Source organism: Gopherus flavomarginatus, chromosome 6 (assembly GCF_025201925.1).
Source record: "Gopherus flavomarginatus isolate rGopFla2 chromosome 6, rGopFla2.mat.asm, whole genome shotgun sequence".
Lineage (NCBI taxonomy): Eukaryota > Metazoa > Chordata > Testudines > Testudinidae > Gopherus > Gopherus flavomarginatus.
The window spans coordinates 32851289-32872859 of record NC_066622.1 but is presented as its reverse complement, the minus strand read 5'-3'; the positions used below and the strand labels follow the sequence as shown (position 1 = coordinate 32872859).

Below are 21571 nucleotides of genomic sequence, written 5' to 3'. Positions count from 1 at the left end.
TGTCCTACACATTAGATGGGGCCCAAAATTGTCAAACTTGGGTGCTGAACATTGAACACTGAAGTCAATCTTTAGACACCTACATATAACTGACTTTCACAGATACTGTGCTGCTTCCCACATTAATTTGGATCTATGGGGGCCTACCACCTCTGAAAATCAGGCCAATTTATTTATGAAACTAACTTTAGACATTCATGTTTGAAAATATTGCCTTTTTACCCTTTGCTAATTTGCTAATTCTGTTATAGTTTATTTCCATACATGAAGAAGAATAAGCTATACTGGCATAACTGTTACATGAGGGATTGAATCAGTTAACCATATCAGTACAAAAGTCACACTCCTGAGAGCAGGTCTCACCTAGTGAGTCATTTCAGAAATAGGGTATATGAATAGCCACTCAAGGCCACAGTGTAAACTAGGTTGCACACTTTGTTGTTTTTGGCCAAGCTTATTGCACACACCAGGGGTTCCTTGCATTTCCACCATTTCACCCCACAAGTCCCCTGTGTGCCATCCTTCCATCTTCCCCTGTTTCAGGGACTTGTTGCAACTTCCTCCTACCCCAGTGCCTGGGGCTCTGTGTCCCTCATTCAGCCATATGCCAGGGACCCCAAGTCTCCCCACACTAGGGATTCTGTGTGCCCCCTGCCCCCCATTGCAGCCTTGTAATAAGGTCAGTGCAAATAATGCAGTAATGTATTTTACAATTTACAATCTTACTTTGTAATTCTGCCCTCCCTGATCTCAAGGTACTTCACACTCATGAACTTGGCATCCTAACAGTTTACCGGTGATATTACTTAGCTGAACTGTCAAGTAGGTAACAAGTGTTAGAGTAGGACATTGAGGCCCCAGCTGAGATTTCGGTCCCATTGAGCTAGGTGTTGTACACACATACATAATAAAAAGACAGTCTCTGTCCCAGACATCATTAAGAGAGAAAATACATTGCATTCTTACCTTTGTTGTATCAGTGTGACAAGGAGACTAGTATGATTAGAGCATAATAAGCAGTGGCTGAAGCACACTAACTACCTAAGCATTCTAATGTGATTTATAGGGAGCATGTCAGAAGTGAGAAGAGATTTGGAGGAGGATAATGTGTTGCCTTTACAGAATTTTATGAGAAACTCAATCTGTGCATAAGAGAAAGTGCAAAGATGCCTGCTATGTGCATGCATGTATGTGTTTTTTGTATACCTGTGCTTGTATATATACTTGTGTGTTTGTGCACCTGTCTATTTTTATATGTTTGCCTACCCTGTGTGTGCACACATATGTACATATATGTATGTTTGCATACCTTTGTGCATGCACATTTGTGGACATATGTTACATGCATGTGTATATGTACATTTACATTATATGTGTGTTTGCATATGTGCATCCGCTTGTGTTCTTATGTGAGGTCTGGTTTATGCACAGATTTTATATTGTTGGGGAGAGGTGTTTTTTACCCAAATAATTATACCACTGTAATACCTAGTTTGGATGCAGTTACACTGATATAAAGATGTCTTAGGCCAGATCTACAACAGGAGCTCTCTGACAGTATAGCTATACTGGGATACTATACCAGCAGAGCATTCCTAGTATGGACGCAATTTATACCAGAAAAACGCTAGAGGCTTCTTCTGGCACAGCTCTGTCAGTCATTAGGCGCTGTCAGAGATTAGGCCCCTGACTGACATAGCTATGCCAGCAGAATTTTGTAGTATAGACCTGGCTTTATAAGAATATAGCTTACTCTCCTTCTGATATATGAACAGCTATACCATAATAAAGCACCTTTATACCAGTATAACTGCATCCACACTAGCATGGTTGTACAGCTCTAACTGTACTGGCAAGAGGCATTTGTGTATGTCAACAAGCTTTGAGAGAAGAGGAAATTGAGGCACAGAATAGATCTTGCATTCTTTACTCATGTGTGTAATAATCCCATTCCCTTTAGTGGGATTATCTGTGTGAGTAAAGATTACTCAAGCCATGCAGAATTAGCCCCCAGGATCACACAAGAATTACTTGGCCATCTCCTGAGTACTCCGGCTCTGAACTCTGTTTCAACCACAAGGTTATCTGGCCCCTTAGATGCAAGTGTGCAATTCCCTGGGCTTCCTTGCCTCTCAGCCCACGTCCAGACTAACCCGCGGCATCGGCGGGTTAAAATCGATTGCTCAGGGATCGATATATCGCGTCTAGTCTGGACGCGATGTATCGATCCCCGAGCGCGCTTACATCGATTCCGGAACTCCATCAACCCGAACGGAGTTCCGGAATCGACATGGAGAGCCGCGGACATCGATGCCGCGCCGTCCAGACAGGTGAGTACCTCGATTTTAGAAATTCGACTTCAGCTACGTTATTCACGTAGCTGAAGTTGCGTATCTAAAATCGATTTTAATACCCTAGTCTGGACGTGGCCTCAATCAAATGTCTGAACAGTGACATTCTCTCACTGATTTAACTCTGAGGCCACGTCCAGACTAGGGTATTAAAATCGATTTTAGATACGCAACTTCAGCTACGTGAATAACGTAGCTGAAGTCGAATTTCTAAAATCGAGGTACTCACCTGTCTGGACGGCGCGGCATCGATGTCCGCGGCTCTCCGTGTCGATTCCGGAACTCCGTTCGGGTTGATGGAGTTCCGGAATCGATGTAAGCGCGCTCGGGGATCGATACATCGCGTCCAGACTAGACGCGATATATCGATCCCTGAGCAATCGATTTTAACCCGCCGATGCCGCGGGTTAGTCTGGACGTGGGCACAGTCTACAAAGCCATGTTTGTCTGTATTCACAAAAACAACTAGGAGTCCGGTGGCACCTTAAAGACTAACAGATTTATTTGGGCATAAGCTTTTGTGGGTAAAAAACCCACTTCTTCAGAAGCATGGAGTGAAAATTACAGACACAGGCATAAATATACTGGCACATGAAGAGAAGAGAGTTACCTTACAAGTGGAGAACCAATGCTGAGAAGGCCAATTCTGTCAGGATGGATGTGGTCAACTCCCAATAATTGATGAGGAGGTGTCAATACCAAGAGAGGGAAAATTGCTTTTGTAGTGAGCCAGCCACTCCCAGTCCTTATTCAAGCCCTAATGGTGTTAAGTTTGCAAATAAATTGTAGCTCTGCAGTTTCTCTTTGAAGTCTGTTTTTGATTTGTTGTTGACTACTTTTAAATCTGTTATTGAACGTCTAGGGAGATTGAAGTGTTCTTCTACTGGCTTTTGTATGTTACCATGCCTGATATTTGATTTGTGTCCATTTATTCTTTTATGTAGGGACTGTTTAAAAGTGACATTCTAGCATAAAAAGCCATACAATCATTTTCTATTTTAATTACATTGTATCTCTGGTTGAAACCAGAATTTTCTGGAATCATTGCTCTGTGTGTGAGTTGCTTCCTCTTGCTCAGACAGCCCAGATTTAGGAAGGAACAGAAATTATTTGCATACCTTTAGCTCCTTCTAGTGATCAAAGTCAAAATTGCAATGTACGATTCAGAATGCTGCTTCCTCTCACCGTGCATTTAGTACCTGTAGCTAAACACTTTTTAGACCACGGTGTACAGTGAGGTTACAGGGACTTCTCAAAAAGGAGGAGCAGATGGGGTGAGCTATCAGAGAAATAGCCTGGGTTTCAATTAAATAAGGTTGGTAGTTAGAAAGCCTGGACACAAAATCAATTAGTATTATTTATTGTGTGTACTGCAATAGCTCTTAGGAGCCTTAGTCACAGACCAGGACCCCATTGTGCTAGGTGTAGTACAAATAAGATGGTCGCTGCTCCAAAGAGTTCACAATCTAGGAATAAAACAAGGGCCAACAGATGGACAGGGGAGTACAAGGAAACAATGAGACAATATGAGACAATCTCACAGTGCCACAGGCACCAACTTTCCAGAATGGGGGGAGGTGCTCCACCCCTGGCTCTGCTCCAGGCCCCTCCCCCAATCCACCCCTCCTTCAAGGCCCCATCCCGCCCCATGTCTTTCCACCCCTGCTCCGCCCCACCGCACCTCTTCCTGGCCCGCTCTGTCTCTTCCCGCACAGTTCTATACCCCTCCCCTGAGTGTGCTGCGTTTTCAGTCCTCCCTACTCCTCTCCAGAGCCTCCCACATGCCATGAAACAGCTGATTGCGGTGGATGGAAGGCACAGGGAGGGAGGGGGAGGTGCTGATCCGCAGGGAGGCACTGAGGGAATGAGAGGGAGCTGATATGGGGGCAAGCACCCACCTTTTTTCCCCTGTGGATGCTCCAACCCCAGAGCACCCATAGAATCAGCACCTATGCTCAGTATCACCAACAACCTAACCATTGTAAATTTTTTTGTAGGCATCACAACAAAAGAGAGATTTGAAGAGGAAGAGGAAGTAGTTTGTGAATGTTTACACGGGCAGCATGGGAGGATGCACTAAGGTGTTTGCAAGGTCAGCTCCAGCATTTTTGCCTCCCCAAGTGGTGAAAAAAATAAAATAAAAAAAGCCGTGATCGATGGCACTTTGGTGGAAGCTCTACTGCCGCCGCTTCATTCGTTGTCGGCAATTGGGCCGCAGGTCCTTCCCTCCGAGAGGGACTTGCTGCTGACTTGCCTCTGAAGAGCTGGACGTGTTGCCCATTTCCATGGGCTGCCCCAAGCACCTGCTTCCTGCACTGCTGCCTGGATAGCCCTGGGTGTTTGCTAATTTAACAAGTGGGTAATGGAAGTGCAGGCACTGCGGAGGCAGGAGTCAACCTCTTGATAGTGAATGAGAGATGATAGGTCAGGTAGCATACGGCAGTAGTCCCCAAACTTTTTTGGCTACGTCTCCCCCATTACTTGGTTTGCGCCCCGCTGGAGATGGCACAAAAGCCGGGAGTCAGGCCATGGCTGGGGCCAGGACCTGGTGGCTGGAGAGGAGCCTGGGGCAGAGAGGGGCTGGGTGGCACTCCCTCCCTGCTCCCGGTGGAGGCTGGCTCCAGGCCCCATCGTACCCTACCTGGATATTCCTCCGTTTCTCCCTAGTGGGGACGTGCCCCACAGTTTGGGGACTACTGGCATAAGACATGCAGGACTTTGAAAGTGAGGACAAGTAGCTTATGTTTGATGCAATAAAGAAAAGGGAGCCAGTGGAGAGAGACAAGGAGGGGTGACATCGTCAAAGTGAAAGGCTAGAAAACGATCTTTGCAGAAGGTTTTTGAATAGATATGAGTGGGGGTAAGATTACCTTTGTCAAGAGACAATGTGGATGCAGACAGACAGTTGGGGGAGCACAAGGAAACAACAGACTATATTGGTCAGCATGACAGATCTTAAAAGAGGCTGAAAGGAATTAATTAAATAAAAATATACAAGTGAAAGGTAAAGTGATTTAACTTTTGAAACTTTGATATCTTGGGGAAACTGAATAACACAGGATATTATTATTTGTATTATGACAGTGCCTAGGTCCAGCTTTTAAGAAGTATTTAGGGATTGCTGCACTCAGTGTTTCAATGCCGAACTGATTTAGGAGACATGGCCTAAATCTAATTGTCAAAAGAGATTTAGGTACTTAGAAGCCTAAATCTATAGGCTTTTGGGTCCTAAGTGACTAAATCTCTTCTGAAAATTAGATTTCTGGTACTAAATCAGTTAGGCATTGCAACACTGAATGTAGCAATACTTAAATACCTCAAAATCAGGGTTCAGAATGCCAGAGGCCAAAGCCCTATTGCAGGAGTGGGGAACCTATGGCCCGTGGGGTGGATCCGGCCCGTTGCTTACTATCATCTAGCCTGTGTATGGGCCGTGGGTACCATAGATTGGAGGAGGCTGTGCCTCCCCAAATGGCCAGGTGTAGACCTGCCCATGCTTCAACCTGCCCAGGCCTCTCCCTCTCCTATTTACTGCCATGCAGTGTGCAGTTCCTCCAGTCCCCCTGTGCTCCAGCTGGGGCTGGGGCTGGGCGGGCTGCGGCAGTGCCGCTCATCTGCCCTCCTAGCACTCCAGGACTAGGGAGGCTGTGGTCGCGCACTGCATGTCTTCCTAGTGCTCTGGGGGTGGGGGTACTGAAGCCTTTAGTCTCTTCCAGATACATGTCTTCCTAGTGCTCTGGGGCTGGGGCCACGTGCCACCCGCCCTTCCGGCACTCCTCTGGGGCTGAGGAGCTAGTCTGGGGCAGGGCCGGTGGCGGTAGTGAGAGGGCTCAGGGCTTCGAGGCAGAAGGGGCGGGGCTAGGGGCTTTGAATCAGACTCTTGCTTTTTAGTTGTGCGTGGCCTGCGATTGATTTTTTTCTGAGTCAATGGCCCAGTATAGAAAAAAGGTTCTTCACCTCTATTGTGTGAGGTATAAATTAATAGATTTTAAGACCAGAAGGGATCTTTATAATCACGTAGTCCGACCTCCTGTATAACACAGGGTAGAGAACCTCACACAATAAGTGATTTCTGCATTAAGCTAATAATCTGTTTGCGCTTGAACAGATTGTTTAGAAAGACATCTAGCCTTGATTGAAAGACTCCAAGTGACGGAAAATCCACCACACCTCAAGGCCAACTATTCTAGTAGTAGTTAATCACCTTCCCTTTTAAAAATGTGCACTCGATTTCTAGTCTGAATTTGTCAAGCTTCACAATAATACCTAGCTCCTAGATAGCATCTCTGGATCTGAAAGTGCTTGTCAAGGGAGGTTGGTATCATTATAGGCATTTTACAGAGGGGAAAACTGATGCACAGACAGGTGAAATGTCTTGTCCAAAGTCACCAAGCACAGCTAGGAACAGAAACACATCTAATTTCTCAGTTATACTAGACAAATGAAAAACAGTTCCCCACAAAATATGTTGGGGGTGCTGGTGGTCATCTCCTGGTTAGAGCAGAGACTGGGAGACAGTTTGATTCCTGACTCAAGGAGGAGAGCCTGGGTTAGCAGTGGAGCAGAGACTGGGAGGCAGGACTCCTGGGTCCCATTCCCAGGCTGTCACTCACTTGCTGTGGGACCGTGTGGACAATCAGGTCACCTCTTTGTGCCTGGACAGCTCCACCACCAAAACAGAGGCGGCAGCAGCCAGGAGCCGCTGAGGCCCTTCTGCACCACACCAGAGTGTGCGGCTGCGGGGGGAGGAAGGGGCAGCTTCCGGGATTAGCTCTGCCCCAGGCCTTCCCCTCCCCCATCGTTGCTCCCCTGCTCAGCCCCTCCCAGCCGCCTTCCCCGCTCCCCCCACCGCAGCGCCGCGCTCTCTGCTGCCGCCTGGCGGCCCATCTGCTCCGCGCAGCCCGGAGGAGCAGGATCCCGGTCCCGGAGCGGCCCGGCCGGACGATGTGGTTCTTCTCCCGGGACCCGGTCCGGGATTTCCCCTATGAGTTCGGCGCAGAGGCGGGCGCGGAGCGGGGGGAGCCCGCGGGGCCCTGGCAGCTGCACCGGGGCAAGAGGAAGGTGAATCCCCCCCTTGGGCCCGGCCCGGTCTCCGCCCGCCTGACGTGGCGGGGCCTCCCCGGTCTGGAGCCGCCGCCACCGGGACTGCCAGCCCTGGACACGGGGAGGTTTCCAGGCCTCCTCCTTCCCAACCCGGGGTACGGGGGGAGGTTTCCAGGCCCCCCAGCCAGGGGTACGGGGGGAGGTTTCCAGGCCTCCCCCTCTCCAGCCCGGGGTACGGGAGTGGGTGTGTTTCCAAAGTCCCCAACCCGGGATACGGGGGGTGTGTGGAGAGGTTTCCAGGCTCACCACCCAAGGGTACGGGGGAGGTAGGTTTCCAGGCCTCTCCCTCCCCGTCCCGGGGTACAGGGGGAGGTTTCCAAACCCCCCCCCCAGTCCAGGGTTCAAGAGTGGGTTTCTAGGCCCTCATCCCTTGGCCAGGGTGTAGAGGGTATCCACGCTCCTCTTCCCCAGCCTGAGCTAGAGGTGGGGGATATAGTGGGGGTGGGGTTCAAGCCCTGCTCTTGGTGTAAAGAGGGAGTTTGAGAGAGCTCTTGGACGGAGGCAGGGTTTCCAGGACCCCTCCAGAACAGGTGTTTAATGATCCCCCGAGTTTTGCTTCTCCCCTGATTTATGGGAGGGTGTGGTCCAAGTCTCCACTCAGATACTGGTCTCAAGGATAGAATGGGTTCCAGGGGGACCCCACTAGGATGGAGGGATGTTTTAGGGGGCCCTCTAGGCTATTCCTTCCGCCAGTAACAAGGATTTTCAGGGTCCCTCCAAGCTCTCCCCACTCCTGAGCATCCCCAAAAATAAAGGTCCAGGGACCCCCAATTGAGGGCTTCTCTAGTTCCTGCTTAGTCCCAAGGATCTCCTGCTATACACACACACACCACTTTCTAAAGCAGCTGGGGGACATCCAAGGTCTGGATCTAGTACTAATTGTAGTCCACTAGGGTCAGGGGACAAATAGCAGCATGAAAATGGGAGGGTTTAGCCTGCTTCCAGAATGTCTGCTGTGTTCCACCCAAAGGCAGACAGTTACCCTCATTATAGGGTCCATATAATAATAATAGTAATAATTATTTAATACCTAGCTCTAGTATGGAGCTTTTCATCAGTAGATCACAAAACCCCCTTTCAAAGGAAGTTGGTATCATTATCCCCATTTTACATGTGCGGAAACTGAGGCACAGAGTGGGGATGGGACTTGCCAAATGTCACCTAGCAGGCCAGTAGTTGAGCCTGGAATAGAACCCAAGTCTTATGAGTGCAATGTTCTGTCCACTAGACTACATTGCCTCCCCCAAACAGACCATCCCTTACTTCCTCCTGTCCCACATGGGAGGAAAGATGAGCCAGCAATTTGAATGCCAGCATGGGACACAGGAGGCTTGGGTTCAATTCCACAGACCTTGGGCAAGTAAGAACATAAGAACGGCCATACTGGGTCAGATCAAAAGTCTGTCTAGCCCAGTAGCCTCTCTTCCGACAGCGGCCAAGGCCAGGTGCTTCAGAGGAATGAACAGAACAGGGCAATCATCAAGTGATCCATCCATCCCCTGTCACTCATTCCCAGCTTCTGGCAAAGTCATATCCTTTTTCTGTGCCTCAGTTTCACCATCTGTACAATGGGGATAATAGCACTGCTCAGATTCTATAGGACAATAGACACCCTTAAATAAATAGCACATAACACTTTTTTGTTTTGCTTCAGACCACAGGGGATCTGGTATCTGTTTTCGTCTATGAAGTTAAACCTAATTCAGATGAACAGACACAGGTCGCCAAGGCAGCTTTCAAACGCTTTAAAACCCTCCGACACCCCAATATTCTGTCCTACATCGATGGATTGGAGGTACTGGTTATGATTTTTATTTGTGGTGGTACCTAGAGCCTGTTATATTTATGATTCTGTATTATGGCCATGTCCACAGGCTTTGATGATTATGATTTTGATTTGTGGTAGTGTCTGAGGCCCTGAACGGGGCTGGATTTGAATCACATTTGGCATGGAGTAAAGGGTGATCTCTGCCCCAGTGTGTGTTTCCTATGCTGAAAAACACCAATGCTTAGGTTGCTGGCTTGATACTGGATGGAATTATGTTATTTATCCACTGCCTTTACGAAACTGCAGCTAATCATGAATCTGGATAAAGCAGTGTGACCCGACATGTCCAGCTTGCAGTGGGACAGCACAGTGTATTACACTTTTGTCTTCCCTTAGTGGATGCATTTATTTATTATCTGTTTACTTGTATTATGGTAGGGCCCAGCAACCCTGAACAAGATTGGCGATCCTCTTTAGGGCACCGCATGGATCCTGACAGAGATCTGGGCCTTTTGCCATGCTAGGGGCTGCATGCTGGAGCCCCTAATGGGGATGGGTCAGTTAGTGTTGGTGGTGGCAGTGGTGTCTGTGCAGTGGCTGGCATGAAGGGTCCCTTGATCTTATTTGTGGGGGGATCTGTGTGGAACCTGGCACAATGGGGGTCCTTGGTCTTGCTGGGATGTTTGTGTCTGTGCAGTCCCCTATCTTGGTTGGGAGATTCTGTGCAGTGACTGGGACTAAGGGGTCCTTGCTCTCAATTAGTGGAGGAAGGGAGAGCATTGTGCAGTGCCTGGCACAACAGGGGCCCCAGTCTCAGTTGGAGGGGGGTTGTGCAGTGCCTGGCACAACAGGGGCCCCAGTCTCAGTTGGAGGGGGGTTGTGCAGTGCCTGGCACAACAGGGGCCCCAGTCTCAGTTGGAGGGGGGTTATGCAGTGCCTGGCACAACAGGGGTCTCCAGTCTCAGTTGGAGGTGGGTTGTGCAGTGCCTGGCACAACAGGGGTCTCCAGTCTCAGTTGGGGGTGGTCTGTGAAGTGCCTCTCTGATCTCAGTTGTGGGGGTCTTTGTGGCGTCCTGCCCGACAGGACCCGTGATCTCAGTTGTGGGGGTGGTCTGTGCAACACCAGGTCCAACAGGACCTTTCGATCTTGGTTGGGGCTTCACAATGCTATTGTTATACCACTAATAACGTGCCCAGCACAAAGGGGCTCCAATCTCAATTGGAGCCTCTAGGTGCTTCTGTGACAAGAAGAAACATGGTGTTTTTTTTTTGCTGGGGGGGCTAGACAGAGAAATGTTTGCACGTGGTGACAGAGCCTGTGACATCTCTGAGTACTTACCTGAAGTCGAAAGCAGACTCTGGCGGGCTAAACGAACAGGAGATATCGTGGGGCCTCCATCAGATTGTGGTAAGATACAGTGATCTCAAGCAGATGGGTTGTCCCTGTATAGAAAATCCTAAATCACCAACTCCTTTGCCCACAGCCCCCAGTCTTGGTTGCCCCTCAGTTGTAATTAAGCTTGGCAGAATTAGATTTTTATTGTTTTTAATTTTGACAGATAATATTGATCTTTATTTTTAACTTGTTTTTCAATTTTTATTGATTTTAAAATTTCACAGTTGCAGGAAATTATGGGAGTGGGGTTAGACAATAGAGGTCTCAGGCTAATTATTTAATGGCAGTAGATGTTGAGATTCAAAAAGTTAAAGCTTTATAGCCGTTAAAACAAACTGTCAATTTTACATGTCAGAATATAAAAAGTAAATATCTTTTAATCAAACTCCACTATGTGCTTAAACAGCATTTTTCTTACTTTGCCTATCTGTAAATTTCTGTTATTGAAGGAGATATTTTTTCGTTGGTTTGTGTGTACAGTGAAATTGAGATTTACCAATAAAAATTTAATCTTTCCAAGCCTAGTTTTAATGGAGCAATGTGCTGCCATAGTAATGATGATTTATTTTGCGGTGCCCTTGTGAGTTTTCGAGTTGTGCCCATACAGAACACACCTCTTCTGCTTCTTCTTTAACCAGGTATAGCTGTTGAGGGCTGCAGTCCTGCTAATGATTCCTTGATTTGTCCAGGGGTAGAACGATCCAGGTTAGACCCAACTGAGGTTAGAAAGAGACTTCTGTCGTTCCCCACTATGCTATCATATTGTCTGATCCAGGCTGTTGGGGTAAACCAACTGTGAGTCAAGTGAATAGCATTATCCCTATTTTATAGATGTGGAAACTGAGGTGTGGAAAAGGAAAAGGGACTTGTCCAAGGGCACACAGGGAATCAGTTGCAGAGTTGGCAATAGAACCCAGGAGTCCTGACTCCGAGCTCCCCCGCTCTTCTCTCACAGCTAGGCCCCACTCATGACCTACAGCTAAGAATGGAACCCAGGAGCCTTGGCTCCCAGACTCCCCTGCTCTAACCCACCAGACCCCATTCCTGTCCTAGAACTGGGAATGGAAGTCAGAAGTTCTGACTCCCAATTCCACCCCTCAACTAGACCATTCTGTCTCTAAAATTCTTCTCACGAGGGTCCCAGCTGATTGCTCCTCTCACTTGTCCTTCCCTTGCCTTTCCAGAAAGCTCTCAGCTTCCTGGTGAATGACTGCAACCTCATCCACAATAATGTGTGCATGGCTGCTGTTTTTGTGGACCGCGCTGGTGAGTGGAAGCTGGGTGGCCTGGATTACATGTACTCAACCCAGGGTGACAACACCCCGCCTCGGAAAGGGATCTCTGAGCTGGAGAGATACGACCCACCAGAGAAAACAGACAACAGCAAAACCCCTGGGGAGAAATGGTGAGTGGGAGATGGGGGTGGGGCCCGTTCCTCTCCTCCCACCCTTTTATCTAGTTAGACTGTAAGCTCTTTGGGGGCAGAGACTCTCTCTCACTGTGTGACTGTGCGGTGCCTAGTACGATGGGCCCCCTAATCTCAGCTGAGTGAGGTCTGCGGCATGACAGAGGCCTCCCAATCTCTGTCAGGGCCTATCTAGACACTAGTGTAATACAAATAGATTTGTAGATGTTAAGACCAGAAGGGACCATTATGTCTGACCTCTTGTTTAGCACAGGCCAGAGAATTTCTCCCTATGATTCCTACATTGAGCCCAATAACTAACAAAGCCCAAGGTCTAGAAGGGAGAAGCTGTGAGCTCTGCTTAGTGTGCCATACATGCATTGCTGGCGTTTTATTGTTATTTCAGGGACCAGTTCCATATTACCCTCCTCATTGTTAACTCACTCTCTGATCTTTCTCCAGTCACCCTCCATGACCTCGTCTTTCTTTCTCCACAGTGTCCCACTGTGTGCATGTGCAAGAGCCTTTTCCTCTGCAGCCTCTTTCCCTCAGGAATCCTCCTCCCTGCATCTCTCTGTCTCTGCTCTTCTCTCAGTTCACCCGGCACCTGCTGCTTCTCTGTGTGTGCAAGACGCTTGTCTGCAAACAGAATTGCTGTATCCCCCTCTGCAGCCCCGTTCTGCCTATCTAATCCCTGCCACCTCTTGACAGTGTGTGTACACGGCCATGCAAGAACCTCTGTCTCATTTCAAGCTCCCTATGTGTTTATTTTCCTGCATAGCCCTTCTGCCTAACCCTAAAGTGTCTTGGAGTTTGGATCATGCTATGCAAAATACAGCTGGGTTGCATTTTTCTTCCCCATGGGGAAACCACTGGGAAAGTTACATCGGTTCTTCTGCTGTGCCAGGTCTGCGGACATGTGGCGCCTTGGCTGCCTGATCTGGGAGGTTTTCAATGGCACCCTGCCCCGCCCGTCCTCCTTGCGATCCCTCGGCAAGGTAATGTGATCAGTCCCCTTCCCACCCGCTGTGTGACAGAGCCTGGCAAAGTAATTAATCAGCAGATCCCCCTGGCTCCAATCCCTCTACTTGTAATATTACACCAGTGGGTGGATTGTTGGCAACAGGAAACAAACCTGGAATCAGGAGCCTCTGTGACGTGTGCTGAAGGAACCAAGCTGTAGCAGACTCATCAACCTCTGTCTTTGGCCCAGCCCCCTAGTGGCTAGAGGGGGACAGAGCACCACATGGAGTGGATCAGGGTTACACACAGAAGGGACCCAGCAGGGACAGTTGATTGCTGGTGGGTCTCGCAATATGCTGTGCGGGGAGAATGTATCTTTCAGGCCCCATTGACTTCAGTAATAATAGACCCTAGCTCTTATGTAGCATTTTTCATCAGTAGATCATAGAGGCTTTACAGAGGAGGTTAGACTCATTATTCCCATTTTACAGATGGGAAAACTGAAGCACAGAGGGGGCAAGATGTTACCCAGCAGGCCAATGGTAGATCCAGGAATAGAACCAAAGTCTCCTTTGTCCCAGTTCGCTAGGCCACATGCCCCAGAGCTAACTGTCAGCTTCACCCTGTTAATGTGAGGGTGAGTCGATGCAGTTTTCTGTAGGGGTGCATTGGTGGGGAACTGGTAGCATATTGCCGTGCATCTGTCCATCTTGTGGCTAAATAGTGGCCCTTCTGTTTTGTTTATTGGCCAAACTTATAGGAGCATGACAAGGATGGCAGATCACTCTCTGCTTTACGCAGCCTCTGTGCAGGGGCTATTCATTAAGCAGTCCCTTATGGAGCTGTGCAATTTCAGATGGGCTGGTAAAGAGTTTTGTCGTTGTGCTATAGAATAGCAGTGGAGTGCAATAGATAGGGCACAAACTGGGAGCTGGGAACTCTAGGGGGAGTGGGGTCTAGGGGTTAGAGCAGGAGAGGCTGGGAGTCAGGGCTCCTGAGTTTTACTCCCAGTTCTGGGAGGGAAGGGCAGGGAAGTCTAGTGATTAGTGTGGGGGAAGGGAAGCAGCCAGGACTCCTGGATTGTATTCCCAGCTTTGGGAGGGGTGGGGACAGGAGTCAGGATTCCTGGGTTCTCTTCTCAGTTCTGCCATGGAGTTGCTGTGTCACCTTGGGCTGCTCAGCCTGTTTTCCTGTGCCCTAGTTTCCTCATTCCTAGAACAGGGATAATGAGATCCATTGGCCATTGTCAGCTGCTTTGCCATCCAAGCTGAAAAGATCCCAAACTACTTAATATACATAGCAAATGCTTGACACACATGGGGGACTCCTCTTCCTGACTGTAGAATCTGTGTATCCTCTCTCCAGATCCCCAAGTCGCTGGTTCCCCACTATTGTGAACTGGTGGGGGCCAACCCCAAAATCCGCCCCAACCCTGCCAAGTTCCTCCAGAACTGCCGGGGCCCCAATGGCTTCATGAAGAACAGCTTTGTAGAGACCAACCTTTTCCTGGAAGAGATCCAGGTGAGAGCGATGCCTGTAGCCTTCTCACCTCCGGTCAGGAAGGGTGGAAAGTAATAGAACTCCTCTGTGTAGGCCAGAGGTGCCCAAGAGAGTGTCCAATCAATTGCTGGGGCTTGAGGACCCCCTGCTTTGGTTTATGGTCCCGTTGAACTTTGTCTTGGGTCCGTTATATGCTTGCTTGATGGGGAAAAGTGGCTTCGGGAGCACAATTAATTTTAAGGGGAGGTTGAGAGGGAACTGGCTGTGGCGGGGAATGAGATATAAGGCCCTTCCCCTCCAGAGGGCACCAGCCCTGAGGGGGAGACTAGCTGGATCAGGGAGGTGGGGAATGGGATGTGAGGCCTTTCCTCTCTAGGGAGTACTGGCGTCAATCCTGCTGCAGGGTATGGGGACTGATTGGCTTAGGGGCAGGGAAAGGGGTAAGGTGTCTTTTCATTCCCCAAGGCATTAGTTCTGATGTGATCCGAAGTTGTGGGAGGGACTGGTGGATTCAGGGTTATATAGGATAAAGACCACTTCAGCTTTAAGTCACTGGTTCAACTCCAGCCCATGTTAGCAGAGATGGAAATTCATGCCCCTGTATGATAGAACAAGAACTTGCTGTATTTCCATCCATTTCCTAGTGGGAGAGGAGACTGCGCCATCCAAGCCACCATTGTCACTGGTTCTCTTGTTGGCAGCTCCAAAGGGCAGAATGGAGCCACAAGGAGCAGGCTAGTCTGCCCAGTGACCCCATTTCCCTTTCCCCCTGTCCTGTCAGATTAAGGAACCAGCAGAACGGCAGAAGTTCTTCCAGGAGCTGAGCAACAACCTAGACACCTTCCCCGAAGATTTCTGCCGGCACAAGATCCTCCCACAGCTGCTGACGGCCTTTGAGTTTGGTAGCGCTGGTGCTGTCATCCTGACCCCCCTCTTCAAGGTGAGCTGCAATTCTAACGGTGGCATTCCTCTGTTTACGTCTTGTGACAGGATGGCGCTACAGGCCTGTTTCCAGTCTTTGGGCATTCTGAGGATTGTAGTTCCCAGAGCGAGCAAGGACTGCTGGCAAGTGGACTTTGCTTGTGGGGAGGGGAGAACAGTTGCTGCTGGAGATCTCCAGCGACTGAGCAGGACCTATGAAAGGGACAGGGAGGAGACAGGCAAACACAAAGTAACACTATGGGGACAGTTCAAAGTGGGAACAGACTGTTGCTCTGTTTGCCAGAGCACTAGAGGGCTGGATCTCCGCCTGTAACTCAGTGAAGTTGGGAGAGAGAGGCATTTTAGGGCTAAACTGCCCTATTAAGGGGTTGCGCACTTTGTAGCTTCTGTAGGCTGCACATGTTGCATACACCAGCGGTCCTTGCATCTCTCCATTTCCCGCACAAGTGGGCTGTGAACCACCCTCTCATTCAGGGACTCCCTGCAATGCCCGCCTCTCATGGCAGGCTGGATGTGCTACATTCTCTCCACCTATATCAGAGTCCTTGATTCTCCCTCCATGGCAGGGCTCTGTGTGCTCTCTCATTCCCACCCCCCCCCTTCCCGTACTTTACCCCACCCCATGCCTGGAAAAGGGAAATTGAGGCCAGAGAGGTATGCCATCACTACATATTCCTCATCAAGTGACACATGGCCTTGCAGGGGGAGAGTATGTGTGTGTGTGTGTGTAAATATGGAGACTCCATTCCCAAGATACATGGACCATGTTGGAGATGGTGCCAAGAGCTGACGTCAGTACTCCAGGAACATCTACAGATTAATTTCTCGGTGTGGCCCACCTAGGATTATTTTAGCTCTGGAAGGCTCATGGGCCCACCTCACCACTTTCCATCTCCGCACTAAAGCTTTGTGTGCCCCTCCTCTCCTCCAGGATCAAAGCCTCCTCTTTAACTTCCAGTGTTTTTGCAGGTGGGGAAGTTCCTGAACACTGAAGAGTATCAGCAGAAGATCATTCCTGTCATCGTCAAAATGTTCTCCTCCACCGACCGAGCCATGAGGATACGGCTGTTGCAGCAGGTCAGTGATCAGCCTCGCTTTGCATCTGTGCACTTGGGCGGATCCAGGGCTCAGACGGGTTGGCAGGAGCAGTATTTTTCTGTTCTTGTTAGAACTGGGAGGGGACGGGGAGTCTAAACTTTCGGGTTCTGTCCCTGGCTCTGGGAGAGGAATAGTGCCTATCTAGTGGTTAGAACCAAGAAGAATGGGAGTTGGGACTCCTGGGTTCTAGTCTCAGCTCTGGGAGGGGAATGGTTTTGTGGCTAGATCAAAGAATTAGCAGACCGGATTTTTGGGCTCTGCTTTGGGAGAGAGTACCCTTAGTTGTTAGGACAAGGGGACTGAGAATTAGATCACCTGGGTTCTGTGCCCAGCTCTGGGAAGAAGCATGCTGCAGGGGTGACTCGGAGCTAGGATTTCTGGATCTGTTCCTGGCTGTGGAGAGGTATGATGTCAATGGCTTAGAATAGGAGATTGGGAAACAGGACATCTGGGTTCTCCTCTTGGCTTTCCCCAGATGGTGTCGAGCCCTGCTAATTCTGACTGTGCATAGATCTTCCTCAGCACTAGACTAAACGTTAAGTCCTGACTGGCGGCACATGCGTGCGTGTGTGTGTGTGTTGCAGATGGAAAACTTCATCCAATACCTCAACGAACCCACCGTCAACACCCAGATCTTTCCCCACGTTGTGCATGGCTTCCTGGACACCAACCCAGCCATTCGTGAGCAGACAGTGAAGGTAGAACAACAGAAGGGCTAATGTGATCTTTGGATGTATAAATGAGAGATCTTGAGTAGGGAGGTTCCATTACCTCAGTATCTGGCACTGGTGCAACCACTGCTGGAATACTGTGTCCAGTTCTGATGTCCACACTTCCAAGAAGGATATGGATAAAGTGTAAAGGGTTCAGAGTAGAGCCAGGAGAATGATTAAAGGGTTGAAAAACCTGCCTGACAGTGAGAGACTCCAGGAGCTCAATTCATTTAGCTTATCAGAGAGAAGTTTAATAGGTGACTTGGTCACAGTCTGTAAGTACATACATGTGCCACAAATCTTTTTTAATGGGTTCTTCAGTTTAGCAGAGAAAGGTCTAACAAGACCTAGTGGTTGGAAGTTGAAGCTAGAAAAAGTCAGACTGGAAATAAGGTGCACGTTTTTAATACGATAAATAACCATTGGAACAACTTGCCAAGGGATGTGATGGATTCTCCATCAGTGATCATTTTAAAATCAAGCTGGAATGTTTTTCCAATGGATCTGCTCTGGTTCAAATAGGAATTAACATAGAGAAGTCTGTGTGTGATATAGGTCACACTAGACGAGGGGTAGGCAACTTATGGCACGTGTGCCAAAGGCAGCATGGCACGCAAGCTGATTTTCAGTGCCACTCACACTGCCTGGGTCCTGGCCCCCGGTCCAGGAGGGTTCTAGGGGGGCTTCTTAAACATTTTAAAAACCTTATTTACTTTACATACAATAGTTTAGTTATATATTATAGACTATAGAAAGAGACCTTCTAAAAATGTTAAAATGTATTCTTCTTCGAGTGATTGCTCACATCCATTCCAGTTAGGTGTGCGCGCCGCGCGTGCACGTTCGTCGGAAACTTTTTTACCCTAGCAACTCCAGTGGGCCGGCAGGTTGCCCCCTGGAGTGGCGCCGCCATGGCGCCCAATATATATCCCTGCCGGCCCACCCGCTCCTCAGTTCCTTCTTACCGCCGTGTCGGTCGTTGGAACTGTGGAGCGCGGCATAGCTGTCCTCCACGTCCCTAGCTCTCCTTGTTCTCTATCGTTATCTCTATTGTAGTTGTTAATTAGATTGTTAAGTGTAGATAGTGGTAGTTAAGTGATAAGTAGTTTGTAAATAGTTCTTCGCTGGGGGCTTAGCCCTTCCCGGCACCCGGCACCGGGCTCATGCCTGGTTCGCCGGGCTTCAAGCAGTGTGTGGCCTGCAAGAAGCCCATGCCTACCAGCGATCCCCACGACGCGTGCCTGAAGTGCCTGGGGGAATCGCACAGATCCGACAAGTGCCGCATCTGCAAGGCTTTTAAGCCAAGGACTAAGAAGGAGAGGGATCAAAGGCTCCGGACTCTCCTTATGGAGGCGGCACTTGACCCGGCGGCTTCGCAGGCCGGGATGTCGGCGCCGGCACTGGATCGCACCGGCACCGAGAAGACTCCCCGGCACCGACCTTCTCCGGCACCGGGGACAGAGCCTAGGCCGTCGAAGTCCATTACTCCGGCCAGGCAGACCCGAGTGGAGCGCCCGGCCTCAACATCGGCCGCGGCGCCGCCGGCACCGTCGACTCCGGGCCCGGCGGGTCCGTCGAGTCCGGTGCCGCCAAGCTCCCCCATGACATCTGGGGTCGAGATAGTGGTGCCATCCACACCAGAGACCTTCGCCTCGGCACGGGACCTCATAGCCATGACCGAGCCCACTCAGCTACCACCCCCGGTACCTCCGGTGCGGGTCGTGTCCAGAGGCAAGCCTATGATGTCGGCACCGTCTCGGGACTCACGTTCTCGATCCAGGTCCCGACGTCACGGTCGCTCCAGATCCCGCCGCCGCTCGCAGTCCCGGCACCGCTCCCCTCAGCGGTACCGGTCGCACTCGCGGCGCCGGTCGACATCGAGACGATCGCGGTCAGACTCCAGCCGCCGTTACCGGCACCGCGATTCCAGGAGCCGATCCAGACATTCGCCGCACCGGTCGACCTCCCGGCGCCGAGCTGGTGGCAGGTCCCGGTCCCGGTCGACCTCCCGGCACCGAACCGGTGGCAGGTCCCGATCCCGGCACCGAAGCGGCGCCCGGTACCGGTCCAGATCCCGGCACCGTGACAGAACCCGGTCCCGGTCCCGGCACCGATACGACTCCCGGCACCGGTCCCCGGCACCGTGACGATCGCCCGTGCCGGCCCGCGCGGACCCTTACCATCCAGGGTCCGCCCCGCCATGGCCCTCTAGACAGCCGTCCGTGTCTTCATTAACGGACAGTGGGTACGCGCTGGGCACCGACCGGCAGGCGGCGCTGTTCAGTGAGCCTCCACAGCAGGACCAAGGCCCGCAGCAATGGGGTTTCTGGACACCCTGGGCATATCATCAGGCCCAGGGCCCCCAACAGCTCCCTGCTAGGCCGGCGACTGCGGAGCGCAGGGCACCTGAAGCCTCGTTGTCTCGCCCCCCTCCCTCCCCGGATGGGGAGGAAGGGTCCAAGCATCAAGACTCCGCTTTGGCTCCTGAGGCAGAGGCGAGGGCCGAGGGAGACCCCCCATTAGACACTCTCTTGCCGGGGGTCTCCTCATCCTCCTCCCCTGATGAAGCGGTGGCTGGGACCTCCTCCAACAGCCCCCCCCCGCTGGACCTCAGGGCGCACCAGGACCTCCTCAGGCGAGTAGCCCAAAATCTGAGTCTGCAAGCCGAGGAGGTCTCGGAGGTAGAGGACCCTATTGTGACCATCCTCTCGGCAGACGCTCCCACCAGGGTCGCCCTGCCGTTCATACGAACCATCCAGGCCAACGCCAACACCATCTGGCAGTCTCCGGCCTCCATTCCTCCCACTGCGAAGGGCGTCGAGAGGAAGTACATGGCTCCTTCTAAGGGCTACGAGTACCTCCACGTACACCCGACTCCGTGTTCCCTGGTGGTCCAATCCGTCAACGATAAAGAGCGTCACGGTCAGGAGGCTCCAGCCCCCAAATCCAGGGAGGCCAGGCGGATGGATCTCCTCGGCCGTAAGGTGTACTCGGCTGGGGCGCTGCAGCTCAGGGTCTCCAACCAGCAGGCCCTGTTAAGCAGATACGCCTTCAACTCCTGGGTGGCAGCAGATAAATTCAAGGAGCTGCTGCCACAAGATGCTCGTCAGGAGTTTACGGCCATCTTAGAGGAAGGCAAGAAGGTCGCACGCACGTCCTTGCAAGCCTCTTTGGACGCTGCGGATTCGGCTGCCCGTACCCTCGCGTCGGGTGTAACAATGCGTCGCCTCTCCTGGCTGCAGGTTTCCGGCCTTCCGCCGGAGCTCCAGCACACTATACAGGACCTTCCTTTCGAAGGCCAAGGATTATTCTCGGACAAGACAGACCCCAGACTCAAGAGTCTGAAAGACAACCGAGTCATCATGCGGTCACTTGGGATGCACACACCAGTGACGCAACGCAGACCCTTCCGGCCGCAGCAACAACAACAACAGCGCAGGCCGTATTCCCAGTTCCGCCAGCGGCAGGACCTTAACAGGCGCCGCGGCAGGAACGGAAGGCGCAGGCACTCGGGGAACCAAGGGGGGCAAAACCAAGGCTCCTCTAAGCCCCCGCCTGGACCCAAGCCTTCATTTTGAAGGTGCGCCCGAGGGCGCAGTAACAGTTTCCCCAATGGATCCTTTCCCCCCGTTTTCCAACCGCCTTTCGTTTTTCCTCCCAGCGTGGTCCCTAATAACATCAGACCGCTGGGTCTTACGCACGGTGCAGTCGGGATACCGCCTGCAGTTTGTTTCATTTCCTCCTCCCCGCCCCCCTTCCTCGTCCCTCTTCAGGGACCCCTCTCACGAGCAATTCCTTCGGCAGGAGGTGCAGACGCTCCTCGGCAAAGGAGCTATAGAGGCGGTGCCGGAGAACGAGAAAGGCAAGGGGTTTTATTCCCGCTACTTTCTGATCCCCAAGGCCAAGGGAGGCCTCAGGCCTATCCTCGACCTGCGAGAGCTCAACAAGTACCTGGTGAAGTTGAAGTTCCGCATGGTTTCCTTGGGGACCATTATCCCATCCCTGGATCCGGGAGACTGGTACGCCGCCCTCGACATGCAGGACGCGTATTTTCACATTGCTATCTGGCCACCCCACAGACGTTTCCTTCGCTTCGTTGTGGGGTCTCTGCATTACCAATTTGCAGTCCTCCCATTTGGCTTGTCCACGGCCCCGAGAGTGTTTACGAAATGCATGGCAGTTGTTGTGGCGCAGCTTCGGCGCAGTCGTATCCACGTGTTCCCGTATCTGGACGATTGGTTAATTCGGGGCACGTCGGAACAACAAGTCTGCAGCCATGTCCGTGTGATCACCGACATGTTCGCCACTCTGGGCCTCTTGGTGAACACAGAC

General features: G+C 51.0%; 1 protein-coding gene across 1 annotated transcript in view; it reads left to right on the top strand.

Annotated features, from left to right (window-relative positions):
* Positions 1 to 7237: 7237 nt before the first annotated feature.
* Positions 7238 to 21571, top strand: part of SCYL1 (SCY1 like pseudokinase 1) — a 28919-nt gene continuing 14585 nt past the window's right edge. The window contains exons 1-9 of the mRNA XM_050958869.1: positions 7238 to 7412; positions 9109 to 9249; positions 10508 to 10630; positions 11803 to 12023; positions 12931 to 13021; positions 14352 to 14507; positions 15268 to 15426; positions 16398 to 16505; positions 17111 to 17224. Coding sequence (XP_050814826.1) covers positions 7296 to 7412; positions 9109 to 9249; positions 10508 to 10630; positions 11803 to 12023; positions 12931 to 13021; positions 14352 to 14507; positions 15268 to 15426; positions 16398 to 16505; positions 17111 to 17224 — 1230 coding nt within the window. The 5' untranslated portion in view covers positions 7238 to 7295. The remainder of the gene's footprint in view (positions 7413 to 9108; positions 9250 to 10507; positions 10631 to 11802; positions 12024 to 12930; positions 13022 to 14351; positions 14508 to 15267; positions 15427 to 16397; positions 16506 to 17110; positions 17225 to 21571) is intronic.